Source organism: Opisthocomus hoazin, chromosome Z, assembly GCF_030867145.1.
Source record: "Opisthocomus hoazin isolate bOpiHoa1 chromosome Z, bOpiHoa1.hap1, whole genome shotgun sequence".
Lineage (NCBI taxonomy): Eukaryota > Metazoa > Chordata > Aves > Opisthocomiformes > Opisthocomidae > Opisthocomus > Opisthocomus hoazin.
In genome coordinates this window covers 25974017-25992970 of record NC_134454.1, presented here as the reverse complement: position 1 = coordinate 25992970, position 18954 = coordinate 25974017, and the positions used below count along the sequence as shown (strand labels likewise).

The window sequence follows — 18954 nt, the reverse complement described above, 5'->3', positions numbered from 1 at the left end:
TATATCCTAGAAGAGACAAAAGTCAATACCAAGCACCCCACAATCTCTTTCTCTGTCCCAAGGTCTTCAAGAGGAGCTCCCCTAATCCACACTCATCTTCTATCATCATCTCAACCTCTGCCAAAAAGTTATTGGAAATGTCTCCATGCCTCTTCCTCTCCAGCAGATCACCAGCCAACCTTTCTGCCTGCTCCAATCCAGCCACCCCAGTAGACTTGACACTGAATCACCAGTCTTTTTCCACACAATTCTTGGGCTCATCCACTGCATCTGGAAGGTGAGCAATGCCTGGCAAACAGGTCCTTTAAAGGGACACTTCACCCTGTGACACTCAGAAGCAATTAGAATGTGTATCGCTGGAAGAGGGAGCTATAACAGGCAAACACATCTTTATCGTGTGTGCTGCAGTACTGTTTATGGCCCGTGATCTTCCTTACACATGACTATCCTTGACATCTGACTAACACGGTGCAGCACAGACCAAAAAGCAATTTGGTCCTTCTGTCTTCCACACAAAATGCTTGTCAGCATGAAACCTGTTTTCTCATTTGATACATTTACAGAATTCTAATTTTTCCAACATTTCCCACTAATTGTATCCATGGCCACACACAGCCTACAAGCCACGGGCTACCCTGCATTCACTGTCAGGGAAGCAGCAATGCCAGCTCCATCCCCAAGCTAAAATTTGTAGTTACACTCTTCAGCACGTGTGAGATAATCTCCGACTACTCAGTTGGAGGACAGGGGCAGAGAATGACTCCTGCCTCTCTGCAGTGGAAAAGCAGAACTGCCACTGGTACCGGAGCTTTGCTAAGGGATCCTAGCTAAGCATTCATAAAAATTAAAATCATACGCAGGGTGCTCTGTCCAGGAACACATTTCTGAATGTATTGCAGGAGCAGCAGTATACCTGGCTCTAGCGTACTGCAAGCTAAAGAATTAGTACAGTTTTCCCTATGGGGCATTTTTTTCACTCTTGAAAAGCTATTTCAGTGGACATTTTAACGGGCATTTGGGATTAAGAAACTCCTAAGGCTGAGTAGAAGGCACCTTTACAGCTACTGGATTAATGACACAAAAGCTATCAACTGCCTAATCTTGTTGACAGAGGATTTTCTCCAGTGTCCTTCATACAAGTTGGTTTTTGGATCTGCTGTTTCTTTTTTAAGCCATCTATAAATAATGTCACATTCAAAATCATCACACCTTCTTATTCAAAAAAGTACTTCAGCTATTGGCTAAACTGTCACCTCCTCCAAAAGAAAGATATCACAATTATTGTTTTCATAACAAAAACACCCACATGACTGCTGCAAAACTTAATACTCCATGTAGCACATAAACCAAAATGGCTTTTTTCTTAGGCCTGAATCCTCCAATCCACTTGGAAAACCACCAATACATAGACAGAGGAGACACGGCTTGCCCAAGATGGCTTTAAGATTGTCTGTGCTGCATACTGTAAAAAAGGCTTGCTTCTCTGAAGTAGTGTCTTTACGTTTAAAAAGGCTACAAGAAGCACAAACAAAAGAAAGGGTAAAGAGATTTTTCAGTTGCCTACCAAGTGCCAGAGCATAGCTACAAGAATTCTTCCTTACGCTCTTTCATGAGACACCTCAGTAAGAAATACATCCAAGATTTGGCAAAGTTTTATCAGTAAAGCTATACTGATAAATCCTCCTCATTTTGGAGGATTCATGCTTCTCCCAAATGGCTAGACAGCATGGATCCCTTCACATAAGAAGAAGGAAAATTGTTATTGATGAAAAACCACTCCTGTATTAGGCATACTGGGCTTAATTCTTGCCCATTAATGCTAAGGCAGATTTACAGTCTTCAGTGAGACAAGTAACTGTTGGTAACAGCAAGATCCTTAACTCAGTACCTAAGTGGACACATGCATGGATCAATTTTGTACATTTGACACATAAACTAAACTGCTGTGATGGGTACTTGTACATTCTGACAGAGGAAATGGTACGTACATTGAAAACACAGAGGCTTTCCTGGACTTGTTTGAAGGACTTAAACAAACGTGCAACAGTATCCCATTTAAGATAATAGGCTTGGCCTCAAGCATCCAGCTCCTTCCGTCAGTGACCATGCCTGTCAATACCTGACTAGTCTGCACACCAAGAGGAGAGGACAATTAACCTGCGTGGTTCAAAGAGTTCAAGGCTGCAAACGAAAACTGAAAGCTTACTTAAAGAAACTTTCCCAATGCAAGATCAGCCACAGAAATGGTACAGATAGTAATGACAGGTTTGCTCAGTACCACCATCAGGTACTGCAATTTATTTTTATAAACTTAATACTAGATGCTGCAGGGTGTACTGCAAAAGACTACTCTAAGACAGAAAGAGTCAAGCACAATGAGGAGAGCACAGCCTGCTGATCTGTACAATACTCCCTGGTTTTCTGTGATCACCCATCAGAGTCTTCAGTTCCTGCAGTGACTGTGCTTTGGATGGGCTGAGGACATGCTTGCTGAGGAGACAGGGGACTGCAAAGCTTCCTGCCTGCCACTGCTTTTACCATGATGAGGAGATGTAACGCATCTCAATCATAATGCATCAATCTGCTTGAGGGTAGGAAGGCTCTGCAGAGTGATCTGGACAGGCTGGATCAATGGGCCAAGGCCAGCTGTATGAGGTTCAACAAGGCCAAGTGCTGGGTCCTGTACTTGGGTCACAACAACCCCGTGCAACGCTGCAGGCTTGGGGAGGAGTGGCTGGAAAGCTGGCCAGCAGAAAAGGATCTTGGGGACACTGGCTGACAGCTGGCTGAACATGAGCCAGCAGTGTGCCCAGGTGGCCAAGAAGGCCAACGGCATCCTGGCTTGTATCAGGAATAGCGTGGCCAGCAGGAGTAGGGAGGTGATTGTGCCCCTGTACTCGGCACTGGTGAGGCTGCACCTCGAGTACCGTGTTCAGTTTTGGGCCCCTCACTACAAGAAAGTCACCGAGGGGCTGGTGCGTGTCCAGAGAAGGGCAACAAGGCTGGTGAAAGGTCTAGAGAATAAGTCTTATGAGGAGCAACCGAGGGAATTGGGGTTGCTAAGCCTGGAGAAGAGGAGGCTGAGGGGGGACCTTACTGCTCTCTACAACTACCTGAAAGGAGGTTGTAGTGAGGCAGGTGTTGGTCTCTTCTCCCAAGTAACTAGCGATATTTTGAGAGAAAATGGCCTCAAGTTGCAGGGGAGGTTTAGATTGGGTATTAGGAAAAATTTCTCTACTGCAAGGGTTGTCAAGCACTGGAACAGGCTACCCAGGAAAGTGCTGGAGTCACCATCCCTGGAGGTGTTCAAAAAACGTGTGGATGTGGTACTTTGGGACATGGTTTAGTAGGCATGGTGGTGTTGTGTTGATGGTTGGACTTCATGATATTAGAGGTCTTTTCCAAACTTCATGATTCTATTCTTTGAAAAAATACCACCTGGATGCTGGCAAGAGACATGGACTCAACCCATTTCTTTTATTTCTCAATAGACAAGGGCACTGATCATTTAAAGTACCACTGAAACAGTACCTATCAGATGAGCGTCTAAAAGAGCTGTTCATGCTGCTGTCTGCAGATCTGTTACATGCTCCTACCCCACTCCAGTCTGAAAGAAATTGGACCCCACAAAGCTTGCAATTCCTTTGGTGCCTTTTACCTATACTTTGCACGGTGTTCTCATAACAGAGACAGCAGCTACTTAAATACCAGAGTTTCTGCAAAAACTGGTGTGCCCCAGCCATTTACTATTCAAGGGACTGGGCTGGTAAACACTTCCAGCAGCTTTATCTTCCGAAGTCATGGCACTTCCAACAAAACACACCAGCTTTTCTTCAAACCAGTGCAAATTGCTGGATGTTGATTAATTGATTGATTCATTTTGACACAGGTATCTCCCTTTATACCCTCAGGAATATTTTCAACTTCTAACTAGCTTAACCTTTCAGTCAAGGGAATAAGTGAACTGTGAGCAACCTGCAACAATAAAGCAGAGCTCCCTCACAGCCAGATTTCTAGTAGGAGAATCAAATATGGATGGGCAGACCTAAAGCTAGGGTAAACCTTCACTGCTCATGGCTCAGATGTCAGCTGAGCAACGATATTCTAGCATCTGTCTGTACATGGAGATAGTCATATGGCTTATGGTAACTCATTAAATCATACTAATTTGATGACATTATAATCTCAATGGCTATTTGGCTTGGACCAGCAAACCAAAGATTCACATCCACTTTCTGCCAGATACCATCCCCTAGGAGAGCTTTTTTTTTTTTTTTTTTAATGAAAAACACGAAGGGATTTGTTTGGACAGAAATAAGTGTAAAGTTTAACAATTTCTTTGTCTTTCAAGGACAAGCATGCACCTAACTACCTTATTCTCTTTTGATCATCTTCCACCCACAATACTTCCTAGCATACACTCTACCCTACCAGCTCTGCATTTAAGAACAAAATGCTCTTTTGTGACAATATTATCTCCTCATCAAGAACAAATAAGAGGTAGAAAATTGTGATTTGAAAACACAGTGGTTCTGATTCATCAGAATTCTGCATAAGATTGACACCAGCCTAGAAAAAGAGTAACAACAAGGAGTTTTGGTCTAACACATCACAAACTTCAGCATGGGACAGAAGAAGCTACTCTGGAGGCTCTTCTCCTTCCTCCCCCAAATACCTGTTTCACATAGAAATTTCCACTGCAGACTGCCAGGACTCTGAGGTATAGCCCTTTACTGACTGTGGTAGTAGAGAATGGGAGAATCACAGGCATTTTAAATAATACTTGGATTAATTTTTCTCCTGCAAAAAGGGATGACATGACTCCTCTCCTCTGGGTTTACAAGAATAGATCTCATTTAAATCTCCTAGGGATCAGCATAGCTTAAAATAAAACCTTTAATTATTTGCCTTTTACACTTAGGAATTAATCAAAAAATATTATGGGTATTACATCACCCCAATGAACAATTAAGACAGCCATATGTCACTTCAGGTCCCTTTTTAATCACCAACTCAAAAGAAGATTTGTCTGTGTCCTTAATTCTCTCCCAAAAAACAGGCAGTAAAACTCCACACATTTTAGTAAGGTATGACCTTTCAGAAGGAGTTTTAAAGAGCAACTACCTGTAGGCATACCAATTGCTAGATTTGACGCGATTGTACTCAAACTTATGAGACACTAACTATTCGTCCTTTAAAGTTTCTCAGGAGCTTAAGCCTGGAAAACTGATATGTAGAGAGTTCACATAAATTATTCAGTGCCACAACCAGATCCTCATTTGCCCTGTCAGTAGTTCCTTGGTGTTCCCATCAAAATGAGACACCTCAACCAACATTCTTCAACTATGACCTTCTTGTCTACAACGAACTCATGTACTGTTTCCTGAATTTCTTTGACCACAGAAATATATGCTGCTTAGCAGCATGTCTAATGAGAAAAGACTCATGAACATCTTTACAAAACATTGTTAGCAGAGGCTTCCACTAAACGGAGAAGTAGTGGCAGAATAGGGTAAGGTAGCCAACAGGAGAATCTCTGTTCTAACAGGAGCAGTTAGAAGGCAGACATTTGGTCCTATTCTTGTTTCTTTTGATGGACATTTACATATGCAATATGTAAGATACAACAAAAGTTGTAAAACACTTCTCAGACACTGGACAAGTCGGGGAAAGGACAAGAGTGAATGCTGGTACTTGTATGGTTCATTATGCAGTGGGTGAAGAGATGCAAAAAAAAAAGCCTCTAAACAGCTGCTTGTATTGTTATCATGGTAGAACTCTTCAAAATGTTAAGATCACACTCAGGTTCTTCCCTATTTGCACTCTGGTTTTACAGTTTCTAAGGCCTTGACTGATAACTATGCTCTACAGCCTAGTGATTAACCTTGTCTTTGGCAGTCTGACTCTGTCATATTATCCATGTCAGAAAACAAACCGTATGAAGTTCAACAAGGCCAAGTGCAACGTCCTGCATGTGGGTCGGGGCAATCCCAAACACAAGTACAGGCTGGGCAGAGACTGGCTCGAGAGCAGCCCTGAGGAGAAGGACTGCGGGTACTGGTGGATGAGAAGCTCAACACGAGCCAGCAACGTGCGCTTGCAGCCCAGAAAGCCAACCGTATCCTGGGCTGCATCAAGAGAAGTGTGGCCAGCAGGTCGAGGGAGGTGATTCTGCCCCTTCACTCTGCTCTCGTGAGACCCCACCTGGAGTACTGTGTCCAGTTCTGGAGCCCCCAACACAGGAAGGACATGGATGTGTTGGAGCGGGTCCAGAGGAGGGCCACAAAGATGATCAGAGGGCTGGAGTACCTCTCCTACAAGGACAGGCTAAGAGAGTTGGGGCTGTTCAGCCTGGAGAAAAGAAGGTGCCGGGGTGACCTTATAGCAGCCTTCCAGTACCTGAAGGGGGCCTACAGGAAGGATGGAGAGGGGCTTTTCACAAGGGTGATAGCACAAGGGGGAACGGCTTTAAACTAAAAGAGGGCAGGTTTAGATTAGATATTAGGAAGAAATTATTCACTATGAGGGTGGTGAAACACTGGAACAGGTTGCCCAGAGAAGCTGTGGATGCCCCCTCCCTGGAAGTGCTCAAGGCCAGGTTGGATGGAGCTCTGAGCAACCTGGTCTAGTGGAAGATGTCCCTGCTCATGGCAGGGGGGTTGGAACCAGATGACCTTGAAGGTCCCTTCCAACCCTTAACATTCTATGATTCTATGATTCCAAGACTCTTTGAGAGCTTGAACATCTTCTACACATGCTTGGGCCTTGCTACACATTCCGCCCAGTATCCAGACTGCAATCATGCTATCATCTCACCCTTATGCAGACTATGCAGCAGAAATGCTGTCATTAGAGTGAAACCCTTGCCCTGATTCCACAATAAACAAATTTGAGTGAGATGAGGTTGCAGCAAGAGATAGGCTGCAAGAAGATAGACAATGTCTGACCTGATATGATGGCCTAGGTGGGAAAAAAAACTCAACCTTGCAAAACCATCCAAACTGTCAAAGCAAGTTCATACCAGACCTGCACTTGCATGTGAGAGAAGCATTTCTGATCTGCTATCACGAGTACTGATGCCAGATCTAGTATATCATCACACAGTCGCCTAAGGATTTCAGAAGACAATGCTGCACTCAGGAAAAATTAACTCACCTCTTCAACTCCGCAATGAGCAAAGCTGTGCAGGGAACACCCAGAGTCATTAGCGAGATGTTGTTGATGGCAGGCTTAATGAAGGCAAGGCAGGTAGTAACTCCAGACAGGACACCCACAGCAGCTTTAAATCGGCTCCTGAATAGGGTTTTTGGGGGGAGAAAATCTGCTTTTAATTCAAAACTTTTAATTACTAAAATCAGAAATCTTAAAATGATTTTCATAATGTAACAAAATTTAGGTTTCTCTAGGTGTGTTCAGGAGGTGCAATGATAATGTGCATACAATGGATGTGGATCTTGCACAGATTTGCATGTGCATCCACAGTTAATGACACATACAAATCTTTGCTGGACTGTGGTCTTCTGAAGCAGCCATGCGTATGAATACATATGCGTGTGCGCACATACTAATCACTGGTTTCAAAATTCAAAGGCCACACTCCAATCTTCCTCCTCCCACGGTAAGTGAGGAACAAGTCCACCTCAGCACACTCAGCACTGTACTTCTCTAAGCAGTGTTGTGCCATCATTCTTCATGTTTTTAACATGGATTTTTAGGACATTTTGTTACCATTAATGCCCCAACTTCTATAGTCATAATACAGTCTGTTTAACTGTTGTTTAAACTTCAAGTTTGGACTCTAAACCACCCATTTCTAGTCTGTGGAAGGACAGTGGCAGACAGAGGATCATCACGCTGCCCTTCAGCTACTGGCCCACAGCTTTATGAAACTGGTTGCTGTACAAGGATGGCTCTTCTGTCCTTAATTCTATGTCTGAAGTAGGCTCTCTGTATACTTCTACACCACCACTCCCTGGCCACAAGTCTCATCACCTTCACCTAGCTTGTTTCATCTGTCTTTTGCTTTAAAGTTTTTCTTTCTACTGGAAGGCAACAAGTTATTTAAGTAGGAAGTTCTGATCTGACGTGAATGCCTTAATGACTAAAGACACCACAAACTGGTCATGGTAGACAGTAACATTTGCAGCATTGAAAATCCAGAGTATGATGAGGATGAAGAAAGTGAAGACCACAGCAGTGAGTACAGGATAGGTATAATATTAGAGGATCAGCTAGGCAAAGCAAAAAAACCCCCAAAATACAAACCAAACCTGTTCCAGGTTAGGGTTTGTTGCCCAGTTTGTCTCCTGTACACTTCAGGAAGGAATCAAGATCTTAACATGTAGCTGCCTTGACAGACTCTCAGGAAAAAATCTTGTGAGAAATTTAGAATAGGGAACATCCTTCACCTTATGTTAGTATTTTTATGAATCCATTACAACCTGGGAGATTATTATTTGTAGTTTTAACACCAAGTTCACTCGAAACAGGATTTCATATAAAAAGTGTTACTATTCCTTTTACAAAGGATACAGTTTAACCTCTTGGCCCATACTACAAACCTACACAGCACACTATCAGAAGATAGTGACAGATGACATAGAACGATCCCCTTAGGCTTCTGAGGAAGAATTTACATGCAATCACAGAAATTCTTCAAGACTTTGAAATCTTCTTCACTTGAACTAGATGTCTAAAAGTTAAGTCATCGACCAAAACACCCCAGCTTGTTGTTTGCTTGTTAAGTTGATGGTGTCCATATAATAGCACTGTGTCGCAATATGCAGAAGTACTAAATTCACACCAACGTGACAAAGCCACTAGACTACATAGACTGTACACAGTAATTCAACATATAGCTGTCTCAGTGCAAGCCATTTTTTTAAGAAATGGTCAACACAGACACCAACCGTCTCTCCCCCCCATCCCGTATCCCCCAGGAACTTCTAATCAGCCATATGTCAAGGAAAAAAAAAAATATGAAAAAACCCCAGACAGTACCAGCACAAGAAGGCAAGAGCCAGCAGTCTTAGCAATTTTCAGAGAGAACACTGGCGCTGCAATTCAATCTTCTCCATTACCTCAACTATTTTACTGCTTAAAAGACCAATATGTATAAAGATTACAGCTCAGTTTTTTTAGGGGGGTACAAACCACAACCAGATTCTTTAAACTGGTTACGGCATGCTTTTTTTAAGCCTGCAAGAAAAAAAATTCCTTTTACCGCAACAACAGGCTTCTAAACAAACATTTAGCCTTTGAATACTTAAACACCATCCTTACTCACTGTCTTAAATATTCAGATGAAAATTCAGCTGACTTCTATAGGCCCACTTGTATCTACACTTCAGACTATGCAAAAGGAAGAGGGAAAGAGGGTTTCTCTTACTTTACTTTAGCTGCAAGTTATATAAACTACTCCTGTAAAGGTCTCCCTAGAATCAACAAGAACAGGTGAGAAGTAAGTCACCTTATCTCAAGATCTGAATTTACAGGGCATAAATGCCACCATCAGCAATGGTAGGCTCAGGAATTCTGAACAAAATGGGCTGAGATACCAGCAACAGGAAAAGAATAGAACGAGAAAATATAGCGGTGGTAGTGGTAAGGCTGGATGATAACTCACTGCCTTTATGTGCAGGTTTATGTGTTAGCACAAGAAGTTTCAAGAAACATGAAAGTGTACATGTATGGTTGTATGATTACCTGTCATTCCGAAAAACTCTGGGCAGGTATCTCCTAGGGAACCACATGGCAAGAGCACACATCAGGACCCAGAGAATAGCCAGCTCATCCAGCATCTGGCCCAGGAAACTGAGGGTGGCGTGAAAGTAAACAGATCCAATTCCTGAAAGAATCAATCAAAAGGCAATATGAACAGTTGCAGCACTGTATAGACTGAAACACACTGCTCATGTTCAGAACTTCATAGCAAATGCTGGATACCATTTGGTCTAGAAAAGGTTAGAAAACTGGAAAACAAATGCCAATTTTCCCTATGGCAGCAATCCAAATCATCAGCACCCCATTAATTCGGAAGCAAACACATTACAAAAGCAGCAGCTAAAGATACCAGCTCATACTAGAAAAATAGATGTATGTGAAAAAAACATCAGATGGTAAAGTTAAATGCAAAACCAATTAAGAAGTAAAAGCCAAATGCTGCTTCTGAATTTTCTCAATCGCACAAGAACGGGCCAAAGGTGAAAAGCAGCATCCGACAACTACTCCATGATACAGGTTTACAGGTGGAAAGTGTCACATGGCCCCACAGGGCTCTGATTATCCCTCTAAAAGTTCATAGTGCTTCCCAGAATGAAAAAGCTTAAGCGTCTCACATCTACAAAATACCTAAGCCTTTGGGCCTTCTCACTACAGTTCAAAACTCGTCATCCTCTTCAGTTGTGCTAGGCAGTTTCAGCTCTCATTTAAGCAACAGCAACAGAGGAAGTGGGGTGAGCAGTACTGTAGCATGAGCCCAGACATAAACAAAAGAAGTTAGTCAAAGGAAGGATAGGAAGGGAACAGAACTAAAGCCTAAGTTCCCACCAACCTCAAATTGCAAAGGCATTTTCCTTTCAGAAACTAAGGCTGCTTCAGCTTCAAACCAGTACAAGCAAACTCCTCTGTAGATGTCTGGGTTGCTTTGTTTCACAAAACAATCAAGCGCAAGCAGGAAAAACTGATTTCCTCTCTCAGTTCATGCATGAGCAGGCAAACAGAGGCTAACCAACTTACCAACCACGACTAGCAGAGTCCATATTAAATATATTCCACTGTTGAAGCAGGTTGCATATTGACGGAACAAGCACATACATATAGGTGGTAAAACAAAAAACAAGACGTTGCTTATCTAGGAGGAAAAAAGAGACCAGTATCACAAGGACAGAAAATAAACAAACTTTAAATATTCATAGGCTGCCTAAGACATCTAATAAAACCTTTATGTCATCCACTGAAGCCCCTGCTCAACAAATTCTGATCCTCAGCTTCTGCCAAAGCGGAGCTGTTTTTGCAAAGCATCCACCTGTTTTGTTTAACATCGTTAAACTAATGGCATAAAAACTTTAAGCAACATAAAATGTGGCTAGTTGCATCTTTAAAATACCTTTCATGGCTATTCCTAGAAGAATTTTACTGAGAGTCTACAAATACTCAAGACTGTTGCCATTCCGGAAGCCTACAAGGGCAAGCAGCTGAGGAACACGATGTCCTGGCAAGTGACTGCCCTCTCAGTGGCTGTTAAGACTAGCACGGGAAAAGCACTAGAAGTTCTGGCACTAGACAGGGCTAGTCAAGCTTTGTCGAAGTCCAGTCACTGAGCAATAGTTATTGTCTGGAAGGTCTGAAACACAAAGCTAAGCTAAAAGTAGGACTGTTTTTGTGCAGGGTAAAGAGAGCCTGAAGCCGTAAATTCTCTTACATTTCATTTTTTATCCTGGTTCTCCATTACAGAAACAACTGAATATGACTGAAAACTAGCTACAGGAAAGTGGAAGGACTGATAATTCAGACCATTGCTAGCTTTTTTTAATTTGATATGTAAGAGTTGAACAAGGACATGTTTTCTCTTGCTCACCAACAATCCAAAGCATGATTCTCTAGTTAAAGGCTAAAACACCTTACTGGCAATTAGCAGGAGCTGTGGCTGTAGTGATCCCTTGGTTCTCCCCAGAAGGAGCTGCCAGTGCTGAGGGCCAGCAGTGGCACTGTAACTGAGCAGTTACGGAAAGACTACTGCTGCTTCACAACAGCAGAGAGGACATGATGAATTCCCCAGCCTCGGCTTCCTCATATTCCCCTGCCTAGCCCAAGTGCAAGAGAAAATCAACTCCAGCAACATTCTCCTAAAGTGGATGTAGAAAACAACTCTGGGACAAGAGCACTCCTTTGGGACAGATCCCCTCTTTGCAGAGACTTACAAACTTTTATTGACATTAAGGAAAATCCAGTGGAGAAAGGATTCAAGAGTGACATATGAAGAAGGCATTTGTTCATTCAGCTACTGTTGCCCACCACTCAACATGGTCTGAAAACAGATTTCATGATGATTAAAATGGGTACATCTCATTTAACATTAGCAAGGCTCATCAAAACATACCCCTAGGCTGGCATTCAAAAAGACAATAATTACAGAAGCAGTTTCTCAGCACCATCTACCTCATGCCCGACACCTCCCTCATGCTAAAGGTACATCCTCACAGACAAGCTGCATTTCCTTCCAAAGTCTTGATTTCAATCCAAAGTCTAAGATTTCATTAAAGTACTTAGGAAGAGCCATCACCCACGCAGTTCATAGCTGCAAATACTACGCAAATCTCTGGTAACAGCACACAGCCCAAGCAAAGACTTGCTAATGCAGAGGGCTCCTTGCAGTCACGCCACAACACCCACCAGTCACAGCAGGGAATGGTGCCAGAGAGCCACCTCCCGCTGGACTGCCCTTTCTGAACCCATGCAAGGGTTGAATCCTTTTCCCAATTACTAGCTCCTGCGCTGTGTTTTGCCACGTAGGAAGCCAGCCTCATAAACCAGATGTGGAAAACCTGCAGGGGCACCAGCTGATGAACAGTGCCATAGACAATGTATTTCTTCCGCACGAGTAAAAGGACTCTTCTTATGGAAATCCTTTGGCCCACCAAGGTGGCAAATTTTGCCTTTGTCGTTCACAAACTAAGATGGCAGAAGGCTGAAAACAGGGGCACCTGGCAATGTCAGAGGCTATTACCAGATTTTAAGAGGCAGATCAATGTGCTTCATCCATGTAAAACAACCTATACATTCAACAAAACAGTCTCACTTGAGCATCTTCCATTCACGAGAAACCCACCAGCTCCGTGCAGCAGAGACCGTTAGCAACACTGGGAATACAGCCATGGACCAGGATCCCAGTGTGCCATGTGCTGAACCCCTCCCAGAGCGGGAGGTCTCCCCTCGCCCCAAACAGGTAGTAAGCATACACATTGACTGGTAGCAGGGACAATGGAATATGAAGACGTCCTCTGGGGACCTCAGAGTGCTCTACACATTTTACGCTTTTAGCCAGAGTTAGGCCAAAGAGAGGTGTCAAGGGAAAAAACCATACGGTTATAAACAAAGTGGTGTGGAAGAAAACCTTTCCATCTCTACAGCTAGAACTGGCCAACAAAGAAAATCAGACTGGATAATTGCAGTCTATAAAAATTTGGCTAGAAAGTTCTTTTTCTGCCTAGGAACACAATGACAAAGGACACACACCTACTTACCACACCTGCAGCAATGCAGGTTTATACTGGCGATTAGACAACAAGGGAGCAGTTCTGCCCTACAGCAGTTCTCTTCTGGCAATGAACTCCCATTCATGCTAAGGTCCTGCCTGCAAATGCAAGAAAACCTTTGCAACCTGGAGCTCGGCCATGCCTTGTACTCTTTGCAATGGCCACCAGGACAATTTTCCAATATCGTAAAAGTTGAAATAGTTTTAGTACTGAAATTCTTTTCTATTAAGGTTACAAAGTATGTGATAATGCTGTATCTCTCATGCGATAGCTTAGTTCTGTTTCTCATGTTCCACAAATAATATTTTCCACAAGGAGATCACAGATCACAGAATAGTAGGGGTTGGAAGGGACCTCTGTGGGTCATCTAGTCCAACCCCCCTGCCAAAGCAGGGTCACCTACAGCAGGCCGCACAGGACCCCGTCCAGGCGGGTCTTGAATATCTCCAGAGAAGGAGACTCCACAATCTCCCTGGGCAGCCTGTTCCAGTGCTCCGTCACCCTCAGAGGGAAGAAGTTCCTCCTCATGTTCAGACGGAACTTCCTGTGCCTCAGTTTGTGCCCATTGCCCCTTGTCCTGTCACTGGGCACCACTGAAAAGAGCTTGTCCCCATCCTCCTGACACCCACCCTTCAGATATTTGTAGGCATTTATAAGGTCCCCTCGCAGCCTTCTCTTCTTCAGGCTGAACAAGCCCAGTTCCCTCAACCTCTCCTCGTAGGGGAGATGCTCCAGTCCCCTCACCATCCTCGTAGCCCTCTGCTGGACTCTCTCAAGTAGCTCTTCATCTTTCTTGAACTGGGGAGCCCAGAACTGGACACAGTACTCCAGATGAGGCCTCACCAGGGCAGTGTAGAGGGGAAGGAGAACCTCCCTCCTCCTGCTAGCCACACTCTTCTTGATGCACCCCAGGATCCCATTGGCTTTCTTGGCAGCCAGGGCACACTGCTGGCTCATGGTTAACCTGTCGTCCACCAGGACACCCAGGTCCCTCTCCGCAGAGCTGCACTCCAGCAGGTCCACCCCAAGCCTGTACTGGTGCATGGGGTTGTTCCTCCCCAGGTGCAGGACCCTGCATTTGCCTTTGTTGAACCTCATCAGGTTCCTCTCTGCCCAGCTTTCCAGCCTGTCCAGGTCACGCTGAATGGCAGCACAGCCTTCTGGTGTATCTACCACACCTCCCAGTTTGGTGTCGTCAGCAAACTTGCTGAGGGTACATTCTAACTCTTCATCCAGGTCATTGATGAAGAAGTTAAACAAGACTGGGCCCAGAACTGACCCCTGGGGGACACCACTTGTCACCAGCCTCCAACTAGACTCAGCGCCGCTGATGACAACCCTCTGAGTTCGGCCATTCAGCCAGTTCTCTATCCACTTCACCGACCACTCATCCAGCCCACACTTCCTCAGCTTCCCCAGGAGGATATCATGGGAGACTGTGTCGAAAGCCTTGCTGAAGTCAAGGTAGACAACATCCACGGCTCTCCCTTCGTCTACCCAGTCAGTCACGTCATCGTAGAAAGCTATCAGATTGGTCAGGCATGATTTCCCCTTGGTGAATCCATGCTGACTACTCCTGATAACCTTCTTTTCTTCCACTTGCTTCATGATGGCCTCCAGGATAAGCTGCTCCATCACCTTTCCCGGGATGGAGGTGAGGCTGACCGGCCTGTAGTTCCCTGGGTCCTCCTTCTTGCCCTTTTTGAAGATTGGAGTGACATTGGCCTTTCTCCAGTCCTCGGGCACCTCTCCTGTCCTCCAGGACCTCTCAAAGATGATGGAGAGTGGCTCAGCAATGACATCCGCCAGCTCCCTCAGCACTCGTGGGTGCATTCCATCAGGGCCCATGGATAAAGTTATAATCAAATCAAGATTATAATCAAATCAGGATTCTGGAACACTTTCTGAAACACGTTGCTTAAGTTCTCTTAGTTTCAAGTTCAGTGTCAACTAGATCAATACTAGAATTGACCTGCTGGTTTTCACTCTCTGATACCAACCTGGCTCCCTACAAGGACCACACTCTTGGATATCCTGCAATTACTAACACCACCCTTTCCAAGCAAGCAAGGCACCTAACCCATTTGGTGTATATTAAAGTACAGAATTTATGTGGCATGTGCTGTTTCTTAGATACACAACTGGCCTGCATGGTTTGCTAATGTACAATTTAAATGCTGATACAGTTAAGATTAGTTGAAAAACTAGTAATAGGAGTACAGAGAACTTCCTTTGGGATCTGCAAAAGGCAACAATTAAAAGTTACAGTTCTGGGAAAAAAGGTAAGCATCCCATCAATCTAGCTTCACACAATTCTGGACCTTTAGTTTTAATTTCCAACTACTTAACTGTATGAAATTAATATAGGACATGGGCCACAGAGGGAATGTCAGAGGCTTGCTCAGATCATGACCACGTAACTTCACCCATATTTGGGCACAGCCCTGACACAGGATGTTTCTTGCCATCCTACCAAAGCTCAAACATTATTCACCATCTGGTACGTCACCCAGACAGCAGCTATAGCATTCAACGACCACAGCAACATTTCTTGCACTACTTCTTTGTGAGGAGAAAGCAAAAATCGACTATGTAGCTCTCGGTGAGTTCGGAGGGTTTGTATCTTCTGTATCGTGATCCACGAGCATGCCACTCACATACACTAAAAGACTTCTGTAGTAAAAAAAGATGATGTAGAGAGAGTGTGAGCATCCTTAAGACTATTTGATTGCTTTTTAAAACTTTTATCTCCATGCCACTAGGGAACAAAGGAAGAGGAATACAAACACTAGCAATTCCCTCTTTAAATGGAAATTTGGCAAGAAACATGTATTACATGCACAAGGGAATGCAACACACTGAACTGCAAAGTACTGCCTTTACTAGCAACAGAAAAAAAAAGTTGGTGTTTTCAGGTGTTTAAAACATAAACAACAGCTTTTTGTGTAAATACATCTGCACAGGGTAAATTCTTTCAATCATGTGGAGGCATTATACTGCATCAGGGCACACTATTTTATTCATCTCAGGGGAAAAAAACCCACAAAACCAAAGTCAAAGAAAAAGCTAGTTTTCCTATAACTATTCTTTCAACTTGAGCTATGAAGTCTTTCATGGCCTCTTTTCTGAAAAAGTGTAAGACCTGAACACAAAATCACATAGGTCTAGCTAATATGTGTTTTAAAAAGTTAGTCTAATCACTTTGTACAAAACCTCTGAACAGATATTCTCCTACCGATTTACTCCTGTTGAGTGCTTTGGTTTGCATTTTAACTAAATCACATTAAATTTATGCACAACAGACAAAGACTGGAGTACCCCCACAATAAATACATTTTTTACAAATATGCTTCAGACAAGCTGTTCCAGTGTTGTGCTTACATGAATATTGAGTGAGACCTCAACTACAACTCTGACCTCAGCCGTGACAGTTTAATATGTGGATTAGCCAGGCATTAATCTGCAGCTTAAAGACCCAGATGTCAGACTCGCATCTGCTGAAGAGTCCTTCCCGAGACTTCAAGCGGGTTTGAGTCAGTCAGAACTAACCATCTTCGAAGGAGTAAAATTTAGACTCCACTTAAGATGCCTGTTAGGAGTAGGGCCAAAATCTCCCAAAAGTCCTGTGAACATCTGGCTTTTTGGGGAAACAATCACACAACCCCATCAATCCACTGCGAGTCACAGTCTTAATTTTCAGGAGGTGCCAACAGAAGTCAAACCCTTACAATGACCTGCTACTATTCCAGAGAGGCTAAACACGACTACCCTCAACACGGCTTCTTTTTTCCTCCCCTTTCGGTGTACAGCTGGCTGATTTATACACAGCTGCTGCAATACTGTGGGCTTCGGGGCAAACTTTGTGCTGTGTCTGTCTGTTAACCTGTCTGGAACCTCAGTTATTCATCCAGACATACCCGCAACTCCTAGCATTTTGCAAGCATCTATACCACTGCTAATCAGCCCAGTACAGTCAAAAGGATACCCATCCCCCTGCATAGCTGGCTCCAAAACATGATTGCTGTCTTCAAGAAACCTTTTCCTCCCTTTGTTTTTGGTTCTTGCACAGTGACATCAGACACAAAAGAAAGCAGACAGTTTCCCACACACACCCTCAAAGCTCTCCAGTGGCACAGACCAGCCACCACCCAGACGACTTTGGCAGAGGACTACAAGAAAAAACAATGGGTTAGCAACGTACACCATGCACCGTGGAATCACTTGCTCTGTATGCACAGCACCCCCCATGATACCTACTCCAGTGAGTCACACTCCAGGCATGTACCTCTTTCAGTCAAAGAAACACCACTTGAAAGGGAAAGACAGCTCAGACAAGGTCAGAATTTGGAAGAAAAACCTAAAAGACCATTTTAAAGCAGCAAAGAGTCAAAACAGAAGCCCCAGCTCTTCCTTCATGCACACATCATGTGCTGTAGAACAGAAAATAGGACATATGGAGGGTTTGCTCCTGGGTATGTGTTTTTTCAGGGAAAGGCAAACCAGCAGCAAGCCCGATGCATTATCCCACTCTGGTGGATCTATCTGTCACTGCAATTGTTTACATCAGGAGAATGTAAGGAGCTATGCCCCCCTTCCCAGATGCACGGCAGAAGGCAGTCTGGCTCTGCTGCTGGGGCTGTTTTCACAGGTTCCCTCCAGCAGCTGAGAGGTATCAGGACGGCGTGAGAGGACTCAGGGGTGAACCACGGCTTACCAGAAGGAAGCAGTAATTATATTACTCCTCTTCCCTTGCCTTCCTTTCTTCAGCTGCTTTCTGAAACAGACAACTCTTCTTCTCCCACAAGTACACTGCTGACTTCACCCTGCAACCTCCTGGCAAATTATTCTTGAAAGCTTTGACTTCTTGGAGCCAAACCCACCTGGACGAAACCCTGTTTTGCCTCCAAAAGCTATGGAGTTTTTTTCTCCTCGACCCATCACCGCCTTGCACGCTGTCAAGCATTTGACACCTGTGCAAAGGGGTACCAGACGCAGGCAATCCAGCACCAAAGGTTCTGTGCTTGGCCGGCACGGGGGTCGATGCCGGCGACAAGCAGGCCTGCGGAACACTATTTACCAAACCACTTGTCGGGAGCCCTCTCTGAACACCCCCGTTTTATACCCACAACACCAAACCCCTTGCTTTTATGTAATTTCAGGCGACCGGAGAAGGAAGGAGTAGGCGGCGACAGGAGGGCACTCCGCAATCCCACGAAATCCCCGCCTGAGACAGAGCCGGAGGCAGACGGAGGCAGCCGGAGATCGCAGGGACCCCGCCGCCGAGCACCCCCCCGCCGCCGGGCGGCCGCCACGCACCGTGTTGTAGAACTCGGCGATGGTAGGCACGATGGTGTAGTTGTCCTCGCACCAGTCCACCTCCGAGCTGCCGGCCCGCAGCTGGTCCCACCACAGCAGCGCGCCCATGCCGGCCGCCGCCCGCCTCGGGCCCGCGTGAGGGGCGGAGCGGCCTCCGCGCTGCCGCCGGGGCAGCCCCTCGCCTGGCGCGGCCCGCCCCGCTGCCTGCCCGGCGGACCGCCACCTCCACCCCCCGCACGCCTCGGAAGCGTTCGCTCGAACAGTTTGACGGGAGCGAGCGGCAGCGCCCCGCACGCTCCTGGCGGCCGGCGACGGGGGGCGGGGAGCGCCGCCATCGCCGCCGGCCGCGGGGCCGAGGCGGCTCGGACCCGGCTGCCAGCGG

The 18954-nt window shown here is 45.0% G+C and overlaps 1 protein-coding gene across 7 annotated transcripts in view; it reads right to left on the bottom strand.

The window, feature by feature from the left end:
- ACER2 (alkaline ceramidase 2) overlaps positions 1–18938 on the bottom strand; it is a 30493-nt gene extending 11555 nt beyond the window's left edge. For 5 of the 7 annotated variants that reach the window (XM_075411141.1, XM_075411143.1, XM_075411144.1 and 2 more), the window contains exons 1-4: positions 18573–18737; positions 10738–10852; positions 9706–9847; positions 7156–7293 (exon numbers count right to left, since the gene is read on the bottom strand). In XM_075411141.1, coding sequence (XP_075267256.1) covers positions 7156–7293; positions 9706–9847; positions 10738–10852; positions 18573–18680 — 503 coding nt within the window. In that variant the 5' untranslated portion in view covers positions 18681–18737. Of the gene's footprint in view, positions 1–7155; positions 7294–9705; positions 9848–10737; positions 10853–13236; positions 13278–18572 lie in introns of those variants that run through there. The other 2 variants (XM_075411147.1, XM_075411146.1) reach the window with 2 other exon arrangements.
- Between the last annotated feature and the right edge of the window lie 16 nt (positions 18939–18954).